The 26021-nt window shown below is 32.5% G+C and overlaps 1 protein-coding gene across 3 annotated transcripts in view; it reads right to left on the bottom strand.

Moving 5' to 3' along the window:
- Positions 1-26021, bottom strand: part of LOC111631919 (kinesin-like protein KIF26B) — a 91275-nt gene that overhangs the window by 58301 nt on the left and 6953 nt on the right. The window contains exons 1-3 of one of the 3 annotated variants that reach the window (XM_023376255.1): positions 25119-25313; positions 23450-23674; positions 3873-3996 (exon numbers count right to left, since the gene is read on the bottom strand). In XM_023376255.1, the coding sequence (XP_023232023.1) occupies positions 3873-3996; positions 23450-23674; positions 25119-25195 (426 nt within the window). In that variant the 5' untranslated portion in view covers positions 25196-25313. Of the gene's footprint in view, positions 1-3872; positions 3997-4161; positions 4283-23449; positions 23675-25118; positions 25314-26021 lie in introns of those variants that run through there. The other 2 variants (XM_023376256.1, XM_023376257.1) reach the window with 2 other exon arrangements.

The raw sequence follows: 26021 nt of genomic DNA, 5'->3' as shown, positions 1-26021 counted from the left end.
TATATTTAACGAAAATCCAATTCCATGGTATATGAAGACATCTCAATACAGACAAGGAGAAGATCTAGTTAGTTTGGAAATTAGATCCAACAGCTGACGTTTGTCGACTGACATCTGAGACAACTGATATTATTCCTCCCTGCGCTTCATACAAAACTGATATGTCAAACAGTCAACTCCACCTGGCTACCGAAGCACACAACACAGCTGCATACTCTTTCATTACATTTGAATCTTACGTTTGACGTGAAAATACTCGGTTACTATCATAAACACTATTGACCCATCCTCTAATGGTTGTGCCGAAGAGTAATGAAGTTTTCTTCCATCAGCTATTCAATATGTTCGGCTGCAAAGCTTTCGGATAGACAAGAAAAGATGACGGAGATCAGATACTGCGGATAATGACGTAACGATCATTACTTACGTGGTAGCAAATATTAGTTATCTGAAAAATCCCGATCGAGTAATTAGTTGCTTATCGATCCGTTTGCTAACCCATTTCTGTCTTCCTAAGGTAATTAATTTTTTAACGTTGATCCTATAATGATTTAATCGGATTTCTCCGCCTAATAAATGTAAAATTCCTCAATTTTCTTCCGAATATCGCGATGGAATTTCAATCAAATTTAAAATCCTCAATTTTATGCTCATACAAACACGAATCGTAGAATTATTAATAATCTTTATACGACCCTTGACAGTTTAATAGAAATTCGATTAGCGCCTTCAAATTATCAATTATAATTTGTTAAAATTCTTTTTAAAATTTAATAAAAGAAAGTTTAAATAATTAAAATATCTCTGAATCATATTTTAAAAAAAATAGAAAAGTATGTTAATGATAAATTTTAATTTCTTGTTTGATACGTAAAACTTTAACTAGGGCCATCGAGAGCTTGTATGCCCGGTAAGGAGCAAAGGAGACCACTGTACCACGAGCCAATGAAATACGTAGAATGTCCCTTTATTAATAAAAATAACATTCATTTGTAAGGGCAGGAACCATTACGGATCCCTAAGTTTTCTCCGGACCCAGGGAAAAATCCCTACCTCCCCTCTCGTCGTCCCTGTTTAACATTGTCAAGTCTTTTCGAGAATTCAGTAAAATTCTATAAATTCTCGAATACATTCTTATCAATTCAATTCAATAGAGTAAAACGGTTTTGCTAGCTCATATAATTTTTCTTGATAGAAATCATGGAAAATATTGATTTCCAATGTGGACAGACAAATCCAATAATGTTGACTTTTAATCACGTTCCCAGAATTATTCAAAGTTCTAACTCATATTTGCACGAATGGGATTTTATAAGAGCAATATCAAAATTCTTTCTGCAAAAGAACCGTATTATAGAGAAGTTTGAAAATTTTATTTCAACACTGTCAATAATAAAACTCTTTAAATTAATTTTAATTATTATGCAAAGCAATCACATTTAAATCACAATTATATCGATCTGAAAATTTAATTACATTAAGAAAATCAAAGTTTTTAGCTTGATTGTGTTTTTAACTTTGGAAATTTCATTTAAAATATTACATTGATTAAATATAAAGTTGCGTAGTTTTGATTTAGACGATTAGATTTTCATTATTTCAGTTATATTCAAATTAAAAACTGATGTTAAGAGGAAGGATAAATAATGTTGAATGTCAGAAAGTCTTACTTTTTAAAGAAGTTTAAATAATCCGAGAAGGAATTATCGATTGGATCTGAAGTAATCTGGGATTTGAGTCGTTACTGTCAGGAACCCTTAGGTGCACTTCGCAGAAGTTTATCCCGTATGAAAGGAGAAATGCAGCCAGTTTGGCTTGTTGCGAGAAGCTAAAAACGGGCGTAGAAGCTCGAAGCATCTGAATGAATCGGTGCAACCAGATGGAATAATCCTTCCCACTTTATATGTCAATGATTTATTATCACATTTTCTGCTGTTTTTTGAAGCTTGAGAAACAGTCAGCACTCTGGTTATTAATGATAGTTGACAAAGCATAGGACACAGAGGGACCCAATGCAGCGTGTAACAGGTTTCCTGAGATGAAAGACCGATCAAATCGGCCGATTGGTGACGATTTTGCAGTGACGTTTTTCTAATGGAACCGTGCCTCGTTGGCTTTAGTGGTTGATCTAACTATTAACCATTGAGAATTCCCATCACGTTTGATTAATGACTAAAAATCTTCACGCACTCGGAACCATTTTGGGTGGAGCTCTCCTGCCCGGTCACGTGTACAGGGGTATCTCGTGCTTGGTGACACCATTGAGTAGATGGTCACGTGACACGTTCGAATTACAAAGTCTTAGTAGACAGCTTTCGGGACGAGTTGGGAAAGTTTTTGATTATTTATCGAGAATATCGAATGAAACCGGCATAATAAGAAAAAGCAGTCGGTGCAGTAAATGCACGATACAGCTAATGTATTTGGGCACATGCGGTTTTGCATGGTTTGTGCTTTCTCTTTATGCGACCACATTCGGTCAAAGAGGGCTTGTTTCTGTTTGAATCGATAAAAGTAAGTAAGCAAACATGTTTATAGGTCTGTTTAGGTAGATTTACTGCATCTATTTGTCTGCTCTTTCAGAAAGCAAATAAAACATTTCTCCGAAACTTTTACTGTTTCTCTGGTATTTCTTACTACTATTTCTACTATTTTATATAAATAAATTTCGAAGATCGCCAGCAGGTTGCTCTTTCCGACAAAATAATGTATTTTTGAATCTCTATTCAGCTTCAAATCGACTACTCTCTCTCTTTTATCTAAACTGAAACCAACTGCTCTTTATAAGTCGATGGAGAAACAATTTTTTATCCAAAGAGGTCTCATAAAAATAAAATTAATCCCGAAAAAAGTCAAAACACTTAAATTTATCATTTAAATTTTTTTTCATCCAAATGGCCAGATGCAGAATGGAAAACTTTTTCTTGCAAGTTTTTTAAACCCAATTTGTCATGTCCTTGGGTGAAATTTTTTTAAATTAGCGCCGATATCTAACCGATCGGACCACACCATTGCCCCGATAGAAGAGAGATAATGGAAACATTTAACTAGCGCTGATAATTAGAAGGCTTTGTTTAAATGACTGGAAGATTGCATAAGGAGTCATTATATGACAATTACTGCAATTTACCAATGCAATTAGTTTCTTCTATAATACATTAGAAATCAAAGTCTGCATTTCGGCATAAGGAATTGGCGAAATTGCAATCATTATGTACTGTACAGAAGACGTTCCACAGAAGAATTCAAATACTAAAATTCTGCTCACAAATTCCAATACAAAATTATTAAAACTCTTACCATCCGAGTAATTTTATAAGGTTAATTCTGTTATCGTAAAAAGCATGACTAATTTATTTATAGATAATTTAATAAACGTCTCGATCGAGTTGCTAGATAATTAATATTGGTTCGAGGATGCTGCTGGAATGTGTAAACTCAGTAGGAGTTCCGATAGGAACCACGTTTAAGAAGCTTTAACTGTTCATTTAAGCATTCTAACTACTCAGATAATTACTGGAAATTTTATACAGTAGGAAAAAATATATTATTGAAGCCATTAATCGTGCAAAACACTCTTCGTACTCTTCTTTAGCATCTTCGTTTAAGATGATAAATTTAAGAGAAGTGCAGGGTAAATTTCATAAGAGGAACCTTTTTTATATAATAAAACATAGAGAGAAAAATCGGAATTTTTTAAAATAACATCACAAATTAGCCAACGACTCGTAACTATCTCATATAATATCAAATTAGAGCCGATGGTTTAGGTCTGATCTTCGCTGGCACGGCTATTATCAACGATATTAAAGTAACGAGCGATATATACGATAATGAATAGCGTATCGAGCGAAAACCGAAAGGTTGCTCACCTGACCCTGCGGTTTCGGCTTCATCCAAGCTTTGATGTTCTGTTCCAAGTACTTCTGCGCTTGCTGAGCGACAGGAGACGGTACAGATGGATTTGTCCCCGCTGCTTTGACCTGGCGTGACATTCTGTAATGAGATAATTGGAATAATCAATCGATAATTTCCGACTTGACGGTAATATAATACATATAGTCGATTATTGCGCGATAACACTCTTAAAATAAAGTTATTCCGTAATTACTCTCGTTTTAAAGGATAGGAACCATTAGAAAAGTAAAAGTTGTCCAGCACCTTAGGGTGAAAAGTACGTTTCCAATGCTAAGCTCCCTGCATTCGGTAAGAGAAATTGATCCAGTCTTAACGTATACAGACTTTATCTACAATTTTTTTGCCTCATTAGTTGGATAGAAGTGTGTTAGAAATGTCTGGAATAATGAAGACAACTATTTTCAAGTTTCGCTGGCGATACCAATTTTCGCAGCGAGCGAAAAAGTCAAGACATCATTAACTCTCTCTTTCTGTAAAGTGACACCGTTCCGTATTTCGTATCGACCTAACTTTTCTTCTCCACAATTCTTACATTCGTGTTGACATTTTGTTTTCGTGTTTCCCAAGTTAAATGTTGTCATTACGCCAAAGTCGTTTACGAGAAAGGTGAATTTAGAAATTTAAATAGTCTTCTTTTCCATAATAAATTCTCTACATGCACAAGTCTTTTTTCTAAAGAATTAAATTAAATATTTTACATATATACATTTTACTTCTTTCTATTTATAAAAAAGCAATTTTTTTAAATTTTATATATTCTATTTTTTATGTTTGATGTAAATATATTAAGATTTATTGAAATCCGAAATTTTGTTTACGTTCTTGTCTCTGACAATGCATCACGTCTTATACAACGTCAAACTTAGATATATTTTTTTTAAATAAATTTTACATTCTTAGATACAATATTATAGATTTAATATTATTAATAATTACATAAGTTACTGATTTTTATTCATTTCAGAGATTAAAAAAGAATTTTCTTAAAGATTTTCTACAACAAACTTCATTAATTTTATGATATTTAAGTTTATTTTTATGAATTCCTTACAGAAAAATATATTAAAGTGTTTTTATATTAGAAAATATTATTTTCTAATATACTTTAATTTAATANTAATTAGAAATAATTAAATAAAACTAGTTTCTGAATATTTTATTATAAAATGATTTAAAATTAGTTAATAAATAAGTAATTAATAAAAAAAAGAAACATCAAATTACTAGATAATTTTATAAAATTTAAGTTTATTTTGTTTAATAAAATTGTAATTTGACATTTAATTTTAATAACACGTTTACAAATAAAATTCGATCGTATTTATTTTTTTTCTATTGTAACGTTATAAAATATATTTATACAGCATAACAGCTTGATAGGGGAAAGAAAAACAAAATCAAGATAAAAATTTGTTCTTTAATTTTTAAACTCAAGAAAGCAGTTTTTCTACAACACAAAAGAGCATTGTTACTCGCTGATGATAGGAAGAAACAAAATAAAAAGTCAGTTCATCTTTTATAAATCGTATTAGTACATTCAATAGAAAATTAAAAAAAAATACTCTTTCTCGCTGAATTTGAAGGAATAAACTGATTTTTATCACAGAAAATATATATTTTTTTCTTTTTTCTTAAAGCCAGAAAATAGAAAAATCAGAATTTTTAACTCGATACTATTGTTAATTTTTAATAAATTCACTTCCTACTTTATTAAATACTTGTTAAATCTTATCTATTTCCAGTATATGTATTTTTAATTATTTCTAACAATTCGAGATAGGCTCTAAACATATTATTATTATTTTAATCTGAGTCTGTGCTATTACAGTACGTATAAGACGTAGATATACCTGGTAAAATGTCTATAAAATTGAAGTATTTTTTTGGAAGAAAGGTTTGTGTTTGCAGAAACAATTGTTGAGAATTTCCTGGATCGAATCAGTATAGCCTCTTCTGTTAAAATGCAACTGATGTATTCATGTCATTCGCTTTACGTATACAAGATATTGTAGATGTTTCTCTCATATCCCTAGCAAAAGAGGACGAAGGAGAATATCGAAGGGGAAAAAAAGAAAAAAAAAAACTCTTTTGGTTGCAAATTAGTTTTTTGCTCGTCACTTCTTTATAGAAGATGGAAACTGCATGCAAACTAGGAATTTGACTCATGTCTGTCCCCAGTAACGTATATGTTTATGGATGTAAGCAAATGTGAACGAAGTTGGCTACGGAATAAGTTCTTGACTTCCAAAATTTCGAATACTCTCTCATCACCTGGATAAAATATGTGGATGTAGATTTAAATTCTCAATATCTATGTTCTACCCACTTAAATCTAAAGTGAAATCATTTTTTTCCAGATTTTTTTTATGTAACCCGATTAAACTATGATAACTACGTAAAAATGTCAATAGGACTTTTTTATAGCTGAATAATAAGTCTAGCAGAACGTGATGCTAAAAATTTTCATATTTAATATTGAAAATTCAAGATGGCTAGCCTCTTTATGTCGGTTTGCATGCAGAATATCCGGCTTAAAATTTATTTTTATTCCCATCGAGTGGTTCTTATTTGACAAACCACTTGTGATATGTACGTTCTAAATTTTTCAATAGTTTTTATACTGTTTATTCTGGTTATTTTACAGAATTAAAGAAGAAAGTAATCTATGTTCATATCATACGTAAGAATTCGAGTGTTCTGAACATTTTCTACAGTTCGTTATCTAATAGCGAAGTAATAAAGAAATGGACTTTGCTTATCTCTTAAGATAGTTCTAAAAATACTTTTTCGATTTTCTACTGAAGTTAAGTTCAATCTTTTTCTTAAAACTGATCGTCGTAACAATAAAAACTGACTCATTTGCTGACTCATCGAGATGTTAGACATTTTCAAAAATTAGATTAGCTATAAATCACCAGGTGGAAGTTAAAAATAAAATAAAATAAAGTATTTTGTAAATTTACCGGTTCTTTTTTCTACAAGATTTTTATTTTGTCGAATTAATAGATTAAATATTAGCATAAAATATATGAAAGTTAAAATAACAATCGTCACTTGTTAAATACGGCGGATACAATAATAGCACGTTGAAAAGCTGATGAAAAAGAAATGAAGTTCTTCGAAAACAATACGTGGTTTTCACTCACAAAAATAAAAAATAAATAAATAAAAAATAAAAAAGCTAATTTTCAAAGGGAAAAAACTAAAGTTATAATGTTAACTATCATTTTTTATTGAAAAAACTGGGAAAAAAAATACTGAGTTCATAGAGAAACCGTCTCCTTTTTTCCACTTCGACTAAACGATTCGACTAAACCAAAACCAAAAAGAAAAGAAAAAAAAATTGGAAGATTTCCTCTCTTGCTGGAAGGTAGCGAAGCTGATTAGAAGTAGTTTTTGCCTATCCGGCCAAACTATTGTGTTTCAATTAAACAGTACATTAAATTTTATGTTAGAATTGATGGTTTTCTGCTGATAGTAAATGAGAAACATCCAGCTGTAGAATTACCGAAACAATCAATTGTGTTCTACTCCAGAACAGAGTTTCAATCGATTTTACTCTCGGATGTTCCATCAGAGATTTTACATTCAAATTGGATCTCAAGAAATTCCGAAATACTCGGATTACTTGGTAAATTACACAACCTCTTGTAATTATCTCATTTTAATAACACCCTTTTACAAACAGATTTGTAATAGAAGAATATCTACATTTTGGAAATTACTACTTTGAAGATTTGATTTATTCTCGGCAAGTTTTGTTTGCTACCTCTTTTATAGGCAATAAGAAAAATTGTCAATAAAGATCTTGCTGCGTTTTTTCCATGTCACTTTACATACATCGTTTGTTAAGAGTTACATCGTCTGTGAGAGTTAATTCTTGTTTTTTTTCTTTATTAAAAAAAAGCTTTAAAATTTCTGTAAATTTTAATTGTAATTTAATACTAAATTTAACGTTCTTCTGCTTACAAGCCCTCATCTGATGAGGACTTTTATATCGAAAGATGCAAAGAAGTTTGAATATATCTTTCTGACCTTTATGCCTTATTAATTGCAATTCAACTTTTTAATGTGTGCAATAATGTGTGTACTGTATATATATAAGTTTCTATTAAATATTTATAAGAAAGATCACGGCAGATACAAAGTTACCGTCTTTTAAAGCTGAACGAAAGAACTTTCTATGAAAAGAATTAAATAAATGTAAACTTTTTCCTCGAATTTAATAAAAATAACGTTTATAATACTCAATGAAAAAGTAATTTTTGTATGTTAAATCCCATTGAAAAATAAATTTTTATCTTAGAACCCAATGAAAGTAAATTGTTTCCTAGATCTTAAATGAAAGTAATTTTCCCTAATGAAAACAGTTTTAATCTCTTGAATAAAATAGTAGACTCATTAAGAACCTCGTCTAGTCTAAGAATCATTTTCTACAAAGTAAAATTAGAAGTAAATTTAAGTAGAAAGAACGATATCATTGTTGAAAATTATCAACTGAATTAATATTGCGCACCTTTAATAACCTGGAGAATGTGAACCGCGCTCCACGCGTGAACTGCAGACGTCGGAGAAAGTCGATGGACGAAATACGTCATCCGGTTCAAAGTGGATGTCACGTGACTGGAAACGTCAATGGAACCAGTGGCCACACCTGACAACAGGTGATTGATTCGGTCGCTACAAAGTAAACTTTCTAATTAAACCTCTAATAGCAGCCACAAACTTAAGTAACCGAACTTAAAGGTGATTTTCTTCTTTCACTTCCCCAGGAATATCAATTTATGTCGCTAAAAGTTAAATCCGTAGAGAGAGGAAGAAAGAGAAAAGTCTGTTCCGCGTATTCTTCACAAAATAATACTTTTCCAGCCTAACAAAAGATAATAGCATTATAACAATCTCTTCTCTATTTTGTTACTAGTACAGGTATTAGATTAGAGGAGGGGAAAAAAGAACAGGAATCTAAACAAAGATCCGGATGGCGCTAACAATTCAAACATTAAATACAAAGAATTAATTGAAAATAAATGAATTTAACGAACTCACCAGGTAGTCGTTCCGTAATTATACGCAAGACGGAACATCATAATTAAAAACCAAAGATGTTTTTTTCATCTTCGAGAGAAGAAACTCTTTTATTTAAAATAAAACCAAATTGGTTTACGTAACGCGATATTTTAAGTGGACGGAGCACAAAAGATGGAAGAAGACAGAAAAAAATATATTTTAAAAAAAGCAAAGAAAGATGAGAATTTACTTTCATCGTCTTTAACAATCATTCGTTTAGACATGACTAACATTTGATTTCCATTGACATCTAATATATTCCGGAACCGACATTTGTGTGTGTGGGTGTAGGTGCGTGCGTTTATGTGTCTGTGTGTTTTTCTCCCTTTCTTTCTTCATGTGTTTCTTACTTTGTCATAATTCCATTTCACTAAAAGCTACTTTTCATTAATAAAAAATATATCTTTATATCTTCATGTTATTTATTTTTCATTACTCAAAATTGTTAAGCATTAAAATTATGGAGATGTAACCATATAAAATCGTTAAAATATATAGTGCGGTTAAATCTCGTCTCTTTGCTAACAATTTCAGTTATATAATGTAGTTTTATATTATTATCTAATAGCATAAAATTTCTAATGATTTTTATATTCGTAAATCGCATGTGGAGTAACAAATATTATAAAATTATATATAGTTTGATAAGAAATTATCCATTCATCGTATATTTTAATAGTTAAATATTAATTTCTTTTATAACATGTTATTCGAACCTCCAATAACGGCCACTTTTATGTTCCTGTTTTCAGAGGTTGACTGTATAAAATTTAGAGAAATTTTAATTGATTTTTACCTAAATATGATGTATTATAGTTAGAGTATATTTTATACGAATATATTTTCTGCAGCTTACGTATCTTGTTTACACATAATTACTTCCTTTCATATTGAATCGCATAGTTTTGTTATCTCACATTAATTTACTTCTATACCGCAACATTCTTTTTTCTTCACTAACAACTTCTATATCACTGCTAATTCAGCGATGTTAAGCATGAAACTTGTAACAATTTTCTTCCATATTACTCGAGAACAATTTCCTTCTCTTCTCGCTGGCTAACAATTTCCTTCAGTAATAAACATTTTTTTTTTTTATTTTGTATAAATTGCTTTCTTAATCAACAAGTTTTTCCACTGTCAAATAACTCTTCGATTATCGAAAGGTATCGTATTTTTATAACTATTAATAAATGAAGCGAGCGCTTAGAGAAAACTATGTTTTAATTATACTAATTAAAGCGCGATCTAATTATTCTCTCGCTCTAATGATCATTTATATAATTAAACTGGATAATTTATTATTCATAATTTATTTCACGTGTCTATTTATATATAGTAGTTAAACTTGCAACTAGACATTTATAGATAAATGCATTTGATACAAAATAAATTAATGAATTTTAATATTAATTATTAATATAATTTAGAAAAATATATTTATTTCAGAGATAGTCAACTTGTAAATTATTATTCTGCCCCATTTTCTGATTTTGATCATCATCTATTATTCTCTTCTCTAAGTCTGTAAAATCCCGAGCTATACTTCCAGTGAATTTCTTAAATTACCTTCTTGGTTTTCAGAATTGTATCCAAGATCTCTTTAATTAACCTCTTAAGAGAGAGGGAGATTAAATTCTGTAATATTGTTTATCTGTTGTGAGCTTTAATTATGTTTTGCTACTAAATAGTCTATGGTAAGTAACTTGCACATTTTCATGCACTCTCTTCTAATTTAAAGCATATAATGATAATTTACATTGGTGTGAATGTTTCTACTTACTTACACTTTATAATATTATACATTTAAAAGGATATTTATGCTATTCACACGCAAATATATCAGAATTTCTTCCTTTTTTTCAAAATTTACCTCTTGATGGATATTTAAACTAACTAATCCATTATATTTTACTAGAAATTTTCATGCATAATGTCTACAGTCGTATTTTATTCTGATAAATTTCATTTATTCGTTGTTCAATCTTGAGTATGTAAAATTTAATCGAGATTAATCTCAATATTTCCTTTTAAGAATAAAATTCTAAACGATAGCACCAGGCAGTCTCTAGTCTATTTTGCATATAGAGACGACATCATTCACTTGTCACTGATGACATTCCATGTTAGACATGTTGCTTCGGGGAGAACATCTGGTGAGCACTTTTCAAATTCTTTAAGAAGCTGACATCAAAAATTTTCGTTGGAACGAGAATTATCAGTAACGAGAAAATGCATTATATTCGAGAATCTCCAAGAATTTTCTGAAAGTATCCAACAACTTTCTATTTCTAAATATAGTTATTTCTTCTAAATCTATTGAACTTGAAAATACAGTGTATATATATACATATAGCGAACCTCTCAATCACTTTTTGAAATAAAAATTCTGTAAGGAAATTCCACGAAAATATCCAAAGATAATTTATCTACAACTAGATATCACTGGAAAGTACCCATATGTGCCTTTTCCGATAACCTCTATTCTCTTCTTCATTATATTTTACTCGAAAATTTTATTTAAATTTCTCCTTTTCACTTAAAAAAGATTTAATCTGTACCATAAAAAAGGGCAAAATTATCTGATAAAACAACAAAATGTGATAATGGAAGCTGTAAAACCGTAAACAGCATCTCGAGTGAAACCGACTTGTAAATAATTGATTCGAAAGTGGAAGTTAGAAAATTGAGCAAGGAGAGGAAACGATTATCTAAAACCGGTTGATGTCATTGCTCTAAAATTTAAATAAATATTTTAAAAAATTACATTTTTATTAATAACAACGCTTGCGTGTCAAGTTTATCGAAGAAAGTATAAATTGCAGCAAAATAATCTGACCAGATGGTGGTCAAGAATCCATTAAGTTTCTTTTACAAATGACCAGCTGACCATTAACTGGGCAGAATCGAGGAACGAACGATCGTTGGCTTAATTGCTAGAATATCCAAATAAATCGATAATAAAACAAAGTCATCAACACTGGACCAAAATCATTTTGGTAGACATTATCTTAACACCAGATCCCCTAGCATGTACTTTATGTACATAACGCCATCTGTGTACACAATGCATCATTAATACCCATTTCCAGCAACTAATCATAGCTTCTGCGTGATTGGGGATCATACGGGATCAGTACTCTCGCCCTATAATCTACACGAAATGTCGTGTTGGACGTCAAAAGAAAAAAAAAAAGAAAAACTTCTTTCATAACTGCAAACATTCCATAAATAAAATCTTGACACTAGGCATTTGCAGAAGGGCCAATCACCCTCGGCACTGTGAAATGGCTTCAATCAGGTGAGGAACTGAAAGTTAGAAAGCTTTACTGTGGGTTTGCTGTTGTGACAAACGGTTGAAGTAAGGACCCCATCTATCTCCTTAATGTACAGTAGGTTGCTCTCTCGCATTTTTTCACCTGTTGGAGAGGTCATTTAGATGTCTACAAATATACTTTCTCTTACTACAAATGTAGAACGAAAAAAAAACAATCATTTTTTTATCGAAATCCTTTAAAATAATCACAAAAAATTATTTTATACCAGTTTTTTAGGTATGTACGCTATCATTTATAAAATTCGCGTAAATTTTAAAGCGAATTGAAACCTTTGAACAACGGCCAAAGACGGGAAGATAAAAAAAATGACCGTTGTTCGGAGGTTATTTTGAATGCATTTTGGTTTAAAAAAAAAACAAAACTTCCTGAAAAAATGGCCGCTGTTGTTGCGAAGTGGCATTTGTTAGAGGTTCAACTGTATACATAAGTTCTAACGAATTGTAAGAGATTTTTAAATAAAGAAAATTTACTTTATTTTATAGGATTAGTTTTTTTTCCTTTGACAAAAATATTTTTCGGGGGTTTTTACTTTATGAGAATTTTCTTTTCTGCGAGATATACAAGGGATTTTGTCTTAAAAAATAATAAAAAGTGGGTTCGCGAATCCAATTTTTATAGACTTAAGACGAAACTTACATAATATTGATTGGTGTAATTGCGTTTATATGACGTGTTGTAATGTAATTTAATAGATTATTAAATAATTGGACAAACATGTCATATTTGAAAAAAATCTTTGAATGTTTCGAGACGTTTCAATCCTCTCATCCTGTGCACGAATTTTTAAGAAATATTTACAGAATTTTTTAAGACGTTAATAAATGTATTGATATTTTAAGGATTTTTTAAAATAAATATTATTCAATGATGAGAATATTGTATGGATTTTTTGGCAAATTAACAATTTAAGAAATCAAGCTTGAAAGATATTATTTAATTCTTTTTTCCACTGAAAAATAAATCAAGCGTCATCTTTTCAAACTTTAAGTTAATTATAAAACAGTAAAAGCAAATTGTATTGCAATAAAATCATTAATAACACTGTAATTGCAATCAAAAGATTAAAATAAAATTTCAATAAAAATAAAGTCCAGGTAAGAGAACGACAAAAAAAGAATAAACTTAAAAATAATAAAGCGCACAAAATAGAAAATTCCGAACTTCGCAGAAATAACAATCTAATCTGCAATTCAAAGCAGTATTTGCTGATCATTTTCTTACCGAAATGCAAACAAAGGACTGTTTATGTGGTTGAACCGTCCTGCCCGAAGCGAATAAACAAAAGTGGCATCTAGAATGACGTAATAGAAGAAGTCAGAATGGGAGATTAATCTAATTTGTACATCTTAACAGATAATTCGTTGATTTGCCTTCTTCTCGGTTTATTTGTTTTATTCGGGGAAACAAAAATACATAGAAGTAGAATATTTAAGAGAAAGATGCCAAATGATAGCATTAAAAGACTCTTTTAGTTGCTTCAAGTACACAAATACTACTGTCATACTAAACTCAACGTGACATGTAAACATGGAAAATATGATCTGTAATTAAAGTGAATGTTCCCCCTTCTCCCGCTGTTCAGTGGAGCACAGTAATCTCTAGTCTTGGCGTAGAGGAACTGGCTGTTTGCAGCTACCAAGGATTACATTTTTCTCACTAATAGCATCACATAAATAATGACACTTTTCTGATGATGTCTGCCTCCTTGCTCCTCTGTTTATTATTGATATAGCACCAAGTTTATTTTTGCTCTTTTCTAAATGTGATCTTTACTAACAAAAATGATAATCTTTTTTTATAAGTTGAAGATACCGACAGAATTAAATACGATCACTTATAAATACATTTTTTCAAACTCTTTCTAACAATGTAAAAGTATCTGTTTATTGAGTTTCTGGAGCTATTATCATCTAGCATTTGCTTCTTTCTTCTGTAAGAGCAATTATTTCTCTAGTTGGGTCATCACAATTTTCCCTTTGGTCATTCTCTCTTTCTTAATTGTGTCTACCTCTACGTACTTTCGCATCCTTTTATCGGTTCTTAATATCGCGAGATCACTTATCTTTCAGGTAAATCACCTTTAAAAGTACACATTTCGTTTGTGTTTAATGATTAGCAGACTTTATTAATGAGTATTTTTACTTTATACTGTTCCAGTTAATAGTATAAAATAAACTTCATAAATGTAATTTAGAATTAAAGATTGCTTAGCTTTTAATGAAAGCTTAAAATTCAGCAAATTTAATAGCCTCTTTGTGTATTTACTATATCAGCGTAATCATTAAATTTCTTATTTACTTTTAATGCATCTTAATATCTTACTTATCCCAAAAGTCACTAGAATTTATTTAACCTTAATGGTCACTTAGTACTTTTCTTGGCCAGAGTGAGTGCTTAGCACTTACTGCTAGTACCTAATTTAGCCCTAATGGCCACTTAGCGTACTGACTTTTTAACACTACCAGCTGCTCTCTTCTGAAAGCCAAAAGAAACGAAAACCAATGAATAATATTTTGCATTTTAATCGATGTTCAAACAAGGCAGCGGTAAACTTAAACAAACTACAGTAAACCCGAATTGTGAGTGTTATACGATATGCCCACTCCCTTTTGTAGTGCCTCAATAGCGACAAGTGACGAATTAACCCTTTATATGGACATTATCATGACCGATTGTGACAGGGCCTGACCCTGTCAACAGCTGTGTCCCATCACTAACAAAGCAGATGCTGCAGCGACTTCCAGCTGAGTCATCTCCAAGGAAAACAGAAGCAGGAAAAAAAGCCTGTCTCTGCACTCGGGCCAATTCATGCAGGACTATTTAATATTATTAGCGCAGTAAGGGACTCAAGGGGTTTTTGTCCTTATTGATTTAGTTATTCATAACTAAGCTCGATTTAGCTTTACCCGTTGTCTCCCTCCTTTTATATTCAATTTACTCACTTTCCCTTCTCGGTTTAGTTGACTGCTAAAGGCACGGAGCAGTTCAGTCATTTACTGCTTTTTGTGTATCGCTTAGTGATGCATTGCATCTAATTCAACTCATTATATTTGATTTTTGCCATTGATGAGCTATCATCGACACGCCCCTTTCAGTTCGATGGTGTAACCCCTTTTTGTGTGTGTCAGCCACCCCTTTTTCGGACACCCTGCAAATGTATTGAAAGGGAAAGGATGCCTGGTGCGCTAATGGAACTAACTCCCTTTACTTCACCGTTGAGTTTGTTCTGCAAAACTGCAGCCTGTAACGTATGAGGTGTGTTTGTTGAATCTGTCAAGGAAGGCATTTATTAGAGATGAAGGCAACATGTATTTTGTAGCTCCCTTCGTTTTTCTTTTCTCGGTTACATTTATATCAATAAATTAGACTTTTTCGGATTTATAAAATAAGTTACTTGCTGGATTCTAGAAAAGGAAAATAAGACTGATTTTCTATTTAGGAAAATTTAAATTTTCCTTTCCACATGAACTGCAACAAACTTAGCAATGCATTTCTGCTCTACTTTGATATGTTTGCCGTACGAATACCAAATACAAGTCCCTTGAAATGCAAATTACACGGAAGATTGTCCCTTCAGACTGACCTAGACATACCACTTTAATTTTCAAAATGCAAAAGTTGAGGATCTAGTCGAGAATTCACAAGGTAATGTGAATTTTTTTGCTACCATAATCAATTATTTATGTCACCATCGACTTAAGAAGACGACAGCGCAATTTCTCAGCTTTCGAGTTTTGAGATACCTTGCTGGAGCCTCGCTAATTAATCAGATAGGTACGCATCGAGAACGAGAGGCCTCATAGTTTTTCTTTTTTTTTCCTCCTTTTCTCTTCCTGACTGCGAAGCAAGAACCGGAGCAACAATAAATATATTTAAAATAAACGTTAATATCTTTCAAATTTCCCGACAGGGTACTGATTGTTCTCTTGCAGGGCAGATGTTGGACAAGTCAAAGTTAGAAAAGAATATGTCACGTACAATCCCCGAAGACGTTAGTTCCTCTTTTAGAAATCATTCCTGTAGAAATAATCCGTCTGCTTTATAACAATTGAATAGTAAATGCCTAAAGCAGTACTCAGCGTTGAAATAATTGATAAATACGACAGATGTCATCCACTTCACCCTGCAGTCAGCTGATTTTTATTGGCCTACACACGTGACTATATACCGTTCATGTTGACCCGACCGATAAGGACAAACAGAATGGCGCATGTGACAAATAGCATGCTATTTCTTCCATAGCGTTGCCTGTGACAAGTCAAATTGCTTATGATCCTCTTAAGTGATAAAACGCGAATCTAGATGATGGCGATAACCCGATACTGATATTTATTGAAGACTGCATCTTTACCTATCACTTAAGAATCAATGGGGTGTGGAAGGTATGCTAATTTTACGTTACCGAACCTATTTAATGAGCTAGATACTGCTTTGATCTGCTTAATGATAAAATACCACTATCGCTTAGAATAGCCTAGGGGTATTTTGCACAATCTCGTAATCGAAGCTGCTTTATTAAAGGAGAATACTCGTTATGCACGAGACTGGTCCTTGCTACCGATACTGATAAAAGAACATAGAACTTCTTTAATTAATTTTAACTTCATTTTTAAAAATGCTGCATTAAAAATATAATTTTCGTACAAATAATTTTAATAATAAAATTTTCCTCACTTTGAAAGTTATTATGTAAAATTAAGAAAATTCTCTTAATAAATTTGCAAGAGATAATTAATATATATTTAAATATATTAATATTGAGTGAAAAATCATATATGTATCGATGCAACATCCAACAGCTAATATAAACTGACAGTTTATATTAAAAAATTGCAAGTAATAATTTTAACACGACACATGCCGACACAACTCGATAAAGTTCAGTGGCAATATTGATCATATATGACGTCATGAATAACCAAGAAAGAGAATTCAGTTATTATTAGAGTTATAGTTAGCATTTCTTCCACTAGAGGGCAGACAGGTGAGTGGCCGACAGCACCGCATCTATCAAATAAGAACAAACCAGCAGGCAATAAACTGCATAACAGCAGCTGTGGGCCAAAACGTATTTACATCCCCCAATAAGTAACCCTTCATACCGATCAACTCTTTTATTTTAACTACCAAATATCTTCTCCAGCTCTACTATAGGCAATTTCGGAATTTATCGTCCCTTAGTTAATTGCTACCTTTAAAAATAATGCACGCCGAAACAATATCTCGCAATCTACCCTTGATTACATAAAAGCATTATTGCGGGAAATATAATAAAGCATAGCGTAAAACGCTCCCGCGTTTAAGGCAAAAAGCGAAACACAATTGGATTACTGCAATATTAACGAATTTAAAAAGATGCTAATCAATAAAATAGCACGGCTCCATTGACGTTCGAAGCAGGAGAGACTTTTTCACCCCTCCGAACAATAATTTTTTAAGAAGAATTATTAGTAAAATCATTTTAAAATCTTGCAAAAATTCCCGCGGACTGCCAGCGGAGTAGTGGCGGCCGCAGCCCACACGTTCGACGATGTGGTTTGTGCTACCAACCAAATAAACCCGATAGCTCGAGGTACACCTGCCACAGCGAATAAAGAGGAAGCGACTCACCTTGCTTATATGTTAATAGTCCATGAAATCCAAGCAGATAATTAAGAAAAGTGTAACATATATCCAAAGAGCATTGAGTTAGCGAATGCTTTGACGGAGCGGCACCTGCTTTGCTAGTGGCTCAGCCCACATGGCCGGAGATAACTGACTGGGACGTGGAGTTGCACGACTGCGCTATGAGGTGTGTTTGCGTTCTTACGTCTTGCGCATAACTTGCTATGACCTGACAGATATAACATAATTTTAACTTTTTAATATTCCCTATTATCTTCTTCTATGCGGATGATAATAATTTTCGTGCCACACTTAATTACCGAAAGATGCCACTCTATAAAGAATTCTTCAATAATGTCACCACCATATAAATAATAGCCAAAGATGTATGACTCAGTGGAAGAAAAGAATTCCAATTTCAATCCTATGCAACAACCAAATTGCTAAAACTCCTTAGCGTTAGAAAATGGCAATGTTAATAAACTGATAACAGCGAATATTTCTGATTTGGAGGAATATATTTTTTGTCAAAGGACTAATTAACTATGGGATTACAGAAAATGGGCATTTAAAGAATATATGAGGAAAGAAGTTGAAACAAACCAGTTACTCGAGAACACCATCATGTCTAGCACGCAATCAATGAAGGCTGGACGGCTGATTAGATCTTAACTTAATTATCAGACTCCTTATACGGTAAGGGGGTAGTAGCTTATCTGTACAGTCAATACTGTTTGTTTTGCCAAAGCTGCCACCAATATAATGATTTCTACGAGGAAGAAAAAGAAAGAAAGAAAAAAAAACTACGAAAAATTTACAAGGGCAGCCCTCTCAATTTAGTTTGAGACTTGACACAGTCTCTAATTATCGATTCGGCAAAGAAAATAATTTTAAGTTATTTATTATCCTATCTTAATAAGTGAGATAGATAATAAATTTAAACAGAAAGGCATATGGTAATATTAATAATTAAATAAAGGTAATAAATCATACAGATGTATATTCAATTTGAAAGATCAAAAAGTCATTTCCTCTTCAATTCTCGGCATTCTTTTTGGATAGTTGAAGCAGTAAAGAACCTGCCTGTCAACGTAAACTATAAAGTATAGAGTCAGTCCTGCCTGTCTCTAGGATCAAGCAAGGGGGAAGTAAAATCAATACGAAGATATATTCCAAAGCGTAGAGAACAAGGGAACTTACCTTATCTAAGACACACGTGTTCACTTCTACATGGACGATAAGATTTTAATGGAGTGTTTTCTATATGCGTAAAAGGTTTATGTTTTTATTACACTTTTCTGATGACTAAAGACATTGAAAGTCTTTGATTGTTTTTAATTTACAAGTCGGACCGAACTGTTGAGTAATTTCGGCTCTTTTTTAAAATCATGGCGACTTTCCGGAGACACCGAAATTGAATTTCTTCTTCTTCTTTTCCCCCGAAACATTGGCAATTTTTTGCAATGTCGAAAGACATTATCATAAATTGAAAATTAAGGGGGAAAACTTGCTTTACGTATATCAAAAATATAAGAAATCTTTAAAGTTATTGAATATACAAAGTTTCAACGCAATGGTGCATACCAGAACGGAACAATGGAATTCGAAATTCGTACTTCACGAATTTAAGCCTATAGAAACGGAGGTAATCGTTTCTCGTTCACTAGACAGCTTATTAAAGCTAGTTACACTACCGGAGATTATGATAACGCAGTGGAAGTACGGAAAATCTAACTGGTAACATAGTCGTTATTACGCACCTTGTAATTTGAGCCGGTCATATAGTCAGAACATCTGTCAGGGATGGACATTGTTATCACTGAAGCCCGAGTGAAATCGCACAGGAATTAAACTTGTATATACATAGTGGTATACATATCCACAGGGTTTACTTAGGGTACCTATTAAAGTGTAGATTAGGTGATTAAGTTTTGCGGCTTTCCACGCTTCCAAGGCATAATAAATCGATAGCCGACCAACTACTATACCGCTTCTCTCAATTTCAAAACAAATTTAAACTAGTAGATTAATTTAGAAATTTTTAAATTGAGAATGGGGTTTATTCACGAACGGCATGATTTATTTTCTGCTCCCATCGCCTAAGTTCGTAACTAGCATTTACTATAATCAATATCTACGACTAATATTAAATTATAACTTACAATGATTAAATTTCTGTAGCTATGTTAATAAATTGTTATTTAAGAAAAGAAATAAAATAAATAAATAAATATTGTTAAGGTCGTTTGGTGAAATTTTAAAAGAATGCCACTCGGAAGTGGCAACACTTAAGAGCAAAGATAAGTTAATAGCTACTGAAAGCGAATAAATTCTTAAGTAAAATGTTATAAAGAATAAAATATTGCAGCATTTATAGCACATAAAGTAAATCAAAACCGTGTAGTATCTTGACCCGAATATTGTCGATATTATACCGCCATCTGGTGCTTAGTTTCGGGATTACAATGGTTAACGCCATCTGTGGAGAGAAAACGGACACCATAAAAGAGGGAACATTTTTTACTAAAATGTTTAAAGTAAAAATTAAAATAAATACATTTTCGTAAAAGAAAAACTTCCACTTACACAAAATAATAATCGCTTCTACTTACAGATAAAATGGAATAGATAGAACGATAGATAGAGAATTGAATGGGAAACAGACTCGTGGAAGTGCGAGGTGCCAACTTACTTAACGTCGTTTTTATTGAATGCTCTTAAAAATCCAATAGTTAAGTCGGGTTTACGATTAACTCTAATCGTCGTAGTGGTGTTTATCCATCAAACAGATCGTCCTAAGTCCCTACAGTGATAAACGTTAACTAGACAATAGCAAGCTGGTTCATTGATAAGGACATTTTGGTCTTTATGTCTCCCCTGCGAGCCATAACTTGTCTTCAAACGGACTAAGTCTGCTTGGCTCTTCTCCCGCGCATCATCACTGTGCTTACCGATCTCTTTTCTCGTTCGGGTCCGATTTTAACGATTACTTTCTAAAAGTGCGGGTTCAAATTTTGTTTAAAGTCTAATTTCACCACCGATAAAACTGCCGCGGTATTAAACTTTCTCGATCAATTGAAGGAATACTTAAAGCGTATTTTAATACGTTTAAACACTAATCTTAGGACTTTAAAAAACACATTTTACAATCTCTGCAATTATGTAAGCTATAAAGATGAAAGCCTTTGACTTCTTCGTGCTATCGCTCTTCCTATATTCTCTCTCTCTTTCATTATATTTTCCTCACTATACTTTTATTTACTGGCATATTCAATGGTTACAATACATCAAAAATTATTTTATCGCTTAATAGATATTTTGCAAGAGCAAGATCCCTACAGAGTTTCCTCCTGATCATTAAAGGCCCGCTGTTATGATGAAGAAACCTGGAACTTTATTGATTGGATCATAATCAGAACTGCTTGGCTTTTTAAGACAATTCATGAGTGATGAGAAAGGAGAATGCAGACTATTTAAAGTCTCTTAGAAATTTCTGTATGAACAGTATAATGAGTAGATAAATTCGAATTTATAACTTATCTAATGCATAAATTATATTAATATATATTGACATTTAAAATTTATACAAGATTTATACAAATTTCTTCAAGAACTTCACAACAATTATAACATTTTTTTTTAATTTTCTTCTTAGGTACTGTATTAAGTTAAATATCCCATTATCCGCTTTTTAAAATTATATTTATGCTAATTTTTAAATAAAAAAAAACTGTTTAATTCGATATTAAACAACTCTCTTTTCTCTTCACATTTATTTTTTGTAACGTTCAACAAGTTTTTTTGGTTTAAAATATAAAAAAATCTACATATTGTAATATTCTTTTCTCGTCTGTATGTAGTGCCACTTCGTTACAATCATTTAAATCTCGTTAAAATATAAAAATTCGAAAAATAGAAATGATATATTTACTTAATATTAGGAAAAGTAAGGAAAAAATATATTTAATCTTATTTATTTGCTGTACATTGATCCTATAAAAACAATGTTCGAAAAAGAAGAAAAACACTTAAGCTGATAATACTTATAGGCTAACAATACTGTAGGATGGAGCATCGTAAAAGATATAGTTTTACTGTAAATATCGACACGTAACAAAGCGTCTTAAGTGAAAGAAAATCTCAAAGAATCAAAAGCATGATGATTTGTTAAAAATTATAAAAATTTCTATTCAATTTAGACTGATCTTTGTTAAAAACAGTTGCGTAATACGAAAGGTGCATCTGTCGCCGGGCTGATATATTAAATTACTTAATTCATGCCTCAGTCTGTTAGGTGGATAATAAGGTAATGACACAGTCAAGGTTAATACAAGTGCCAAAGAAGAATTTTTTTTTTCGGATAGCTCCGTGGGCGTTTGACGACCTTCAAATGTTTATAGATTTAAACAAAGCTTTGGAATAAATCGCAATTCGGATGTTTATCTTCGGTTTCAACGAGCTTAAATTAATTTTACAGGCAATATTGATATTTTCCGACTAATATATCGATGGGGATGGTCACTTTACGAAGAGCAAAATCAAATATAGTTAAACATCCATCATAAACCAGCTGGGCATCCGACTATATCTAGCAAATGTATAATTATACTCACGCCAGCGAACAATGAAAAGCTAGACAGTAATTCAGGGTGGAGTACTTTAGTACTGTAAAGAGAGCCTCATACAATACCCTCAATCTGTGAGTAAAGAATAACTCCGAGACCAGAGGGGTGGAGAAGAGTTGGTATCAGATCTTTGTCAAAGATATTCATTTAACGTGAAATTTCGACCATAAACATTCATTAAAACAAAGATTTGTGTCTTTTGAAAGGGAAAAAAACGGAATAGCAGTTTGTTTCTCGTCCTATCCAATTATCCAACCTTAATTATCTAGAAAGCGACACCAGTTTGCCAAATTTATTATATCATAAGTAACACAAACAGAAATGATATTTTTGTGAAGCCTATATCCAAACAATAATTAAGAGTCCCTTGCCTTCTATTTTATACATTATTCATGTAAAGAAACCGTTAATGCTATATTATTGTACGTAAGGCCAACAGTCCGGTCATTAAGTCAAGTCACAAATCAGACTTTCCGTTAAACCTTTCTGTCTTTTCTTCTCAACATCGTCGGCGGCTTTTCTCATTTTTTTTTTAAGGTTCATTATATCTTAGGCTGTAAATGTCCTACTCCGGATAGAAGCCATGTTCTATAAGGTTGAATGCAATTATCATGTGGGGGAAGCCAGACAATGAAGAGAGGGTAAATGGCCAGGCGTGATGTGTTTCATACGTTGTAACATCACGCAGGAAATTGTCAAAATAATTTAATATCACGAATTGAGTTTAGTAAATTGTTATAAGAAATTTATGATGAGAACGGCAATACGTTCTTTACATTTTTCTCTTACTCGCAGTAAGCATGGAAAAAAATATACATTTTTTCATCCTCTCCTTCGCTCAATGAAAAATAATAAAATTACTTAATTGCCAGAAACCAAACTCGAACAAAATATTACCTGTTATCGTCTATAATGCGAAGCATTCCACATGATAGCATATTTTTATATTCCCGGAAGGACTTAGCAGTACGATGATGTAGATGATGATGAACGTGATGATAGGTAGTTAAATACGATGTTGTACGAGATACTTCACTGGGACATGAATCACATTTGTGTTTAGTAGCGTCACATTGGAAGAACTGCACCATTTCTTCAGATAAGTAATGACACGAATTAAATCTAGAAAAAAAGAAGCTATTTTAAAACATAAATAGGAACTAAAAATAATTTTAATGTTATTCTAAACATGGGATTGTTCATTTTTCATAAAAGAGGCTTCTCTTCTTTTGAATTACGAGGAGATTTTTTGCAGAGGAAGTTAAAAAGCGGTGGATCTATGAAAAGATTCCCCCGGCTTGGTAAAAGGTAGACATAAATCTCCTAGCCTCCTCTGCCGGCTTCCAATGAATAAGCGGATGTAAAGTTTGATTGTAACTCGCCTGGATAAGAACCAAACTTAGTTCATGAGCTTAATAACAAAACTAATCTAACGCTCTTTTATTCTAGGTGACATTATTACGCGTTTTATTTTTAGGAAAAGGTTACGACCCTCTGAGGACCTCAGTTTACGATTATCAACTCCGTATCTCAATTATACATTCAACCGACTCCTTCTCTCTCATCTATTGGGTTCATTCTTAAGATAACTCTTTAACATTCATCACCAGACCTCTGCAACAATTTCCTATCGCTACTCGGCCACTATGCACACCTGCGATAAACATCTCAATCCTGTTCCCAATATTAAACATCTTTTCCGCTTTCCCGTTTCACCTGCACTGCTTTTGGAAGGCTATACATCTACTTATCTTAACCAAACATCCCTCAATGACAAGTACTAATGATCACGGGGGAGAACGCTGAATGCCGAGAAAGCAAAGACAATTTGACTATCGCTCGCCTCCATCTTAATCTGACACGTGCAGGCAGAAAGTAGCAGATACTAGAACTTATCTACGACCCCTCTCTCTTTCTCTCTCTCTCTCTCTCTTTCTCTCTCGCTCTTTCTGCATCCCTAGTCCCCTCTATCGCATTTACATAACCACAATGCTTTACATAAAATGTATAGGAAACAATGACTCTTTCGATATGCCAGAGCTTCTTTCCATTTCATAAATCTTTCTGCCTTCTTTGATTCCGTCCTACTTAATATGGCAACAAGTTTCGTCTCCCCAACTTTATAATGTATGCGTAGCTATAAAAGAGATGACGGACTACAGGTTTGTGAACTTAAGCCATAATTTGCTGTAGTGGTATTTTTTTCTACCTTTATGTACATTATTTACCGTGTATTGCAGTGTTATAAAAGAACAAAGCAGTCTTGTGGTTTCCTGCCAGAGAAAATGCGGTGTGGAGAAGGGATAAAACAGCATCAAGGCCATTTTCTGGGATGCAGCCAATAACACTACAGCCGGGCCCCACCAGGGATTGAAAGTCGTTGAATTATTCTCTTTAATCATAATTAGAGGTTTCCTTTATCTATTAGGACCCGCTAATGTAGAGATCAGCTACGTTATCTAGCGATAAGTGCCGAATTAAGATTGGTTATTCGATTGAGAGCGGAACACTTGTAGCTGGAAATATAGAAGGTACAAGCATAGTTATAAGAATAAAAAGCTTTTACCTGGTAACCTCGGAAGGAGCTCTTAAGATTTCTTCGAGTTCCTTGTTCGAATGTTTATTTGGGAGGACAGAAACCATTCGATGTGCAGTGATCACTACGGCTCTAGGATGAGGGGCAGCCAACCAACCCTGGGGACTCACAAAACTCCGACCCTGACGATGCACGTGGGTCGTAGACGGTGGCGCCCTCACAACTTTTGCCCACAAAATAATTGACCGGAGTCGTAAATGTAGAGTAAACAATATATGAACAACAGGTGTGAGGTCTGTTCTCTGATAATAAATCTCGTTGAGATACATTTATAACTAAATGTAATTTGGATTTAAGATATCGGAAAATGGCTAATTATTGCCAATTTCAAACTTCCTATCGAGATAATATTTATCAGCTTGGGAAATCTAAAATAGGCAAGGTCGGCCAGGATGTTGAAGAACAGATTTTTCTTTTTTTATATAATCTTAGCTTTAAGTATCTATCCTTTTAGCTAGAAAAGACAAGGTAACAACGAGGTAAAAACACATAAACGAAGTCTGAGGGCAAATTGTGAAGACAGGTTTGCTTAGCCGCCAGACATAACCTTGCTTAGTATATTTTAAATTCTCTGTTTTTTTTTTTTTTTAATTAACCTCTGTACGACCCAATGCTGACTTTTGATGCGAAATAATTACATTTTTAGATATATACATATATTTTTTTTACGTAACTTGACGTAAATATCAAACGAAGCTCCCGTTTAGCGCTATTCAGTTGATAAATTTACTACCAAGTTTGTTTATGCAACATTTAACGATATTCGATATAACCATTTACTTTCTGCATCTGTCACTTACGTACTCGACTACTTTATTATACTGAGGAGGACCACTATTTTCAGATTTTAATTTTTGTAATTATGAATCACAT

The sequence above is a fragment of the Centruroides sculpturatus genome, unplaced genomic scaffold (assembly GCF_000671375.1).
Source record: "Centruroides sculpturatus isolate CEXI.00-Female unplaced genomic scaffold, Cexi_2.0 scaffold807, whole genome shotgun sequence".
Classification (NCBI taxonomy): Eukaryota; Metazoa; Arthropoda; class Arachnida; order Scorpiones; family Buthidae; genus Centruroides; species Centruroides sculpturatus.
Note: the sequence above shows the minus strand (reverse complement) of the source record. Positions and strands in the feature narration are given on the sequence as shown.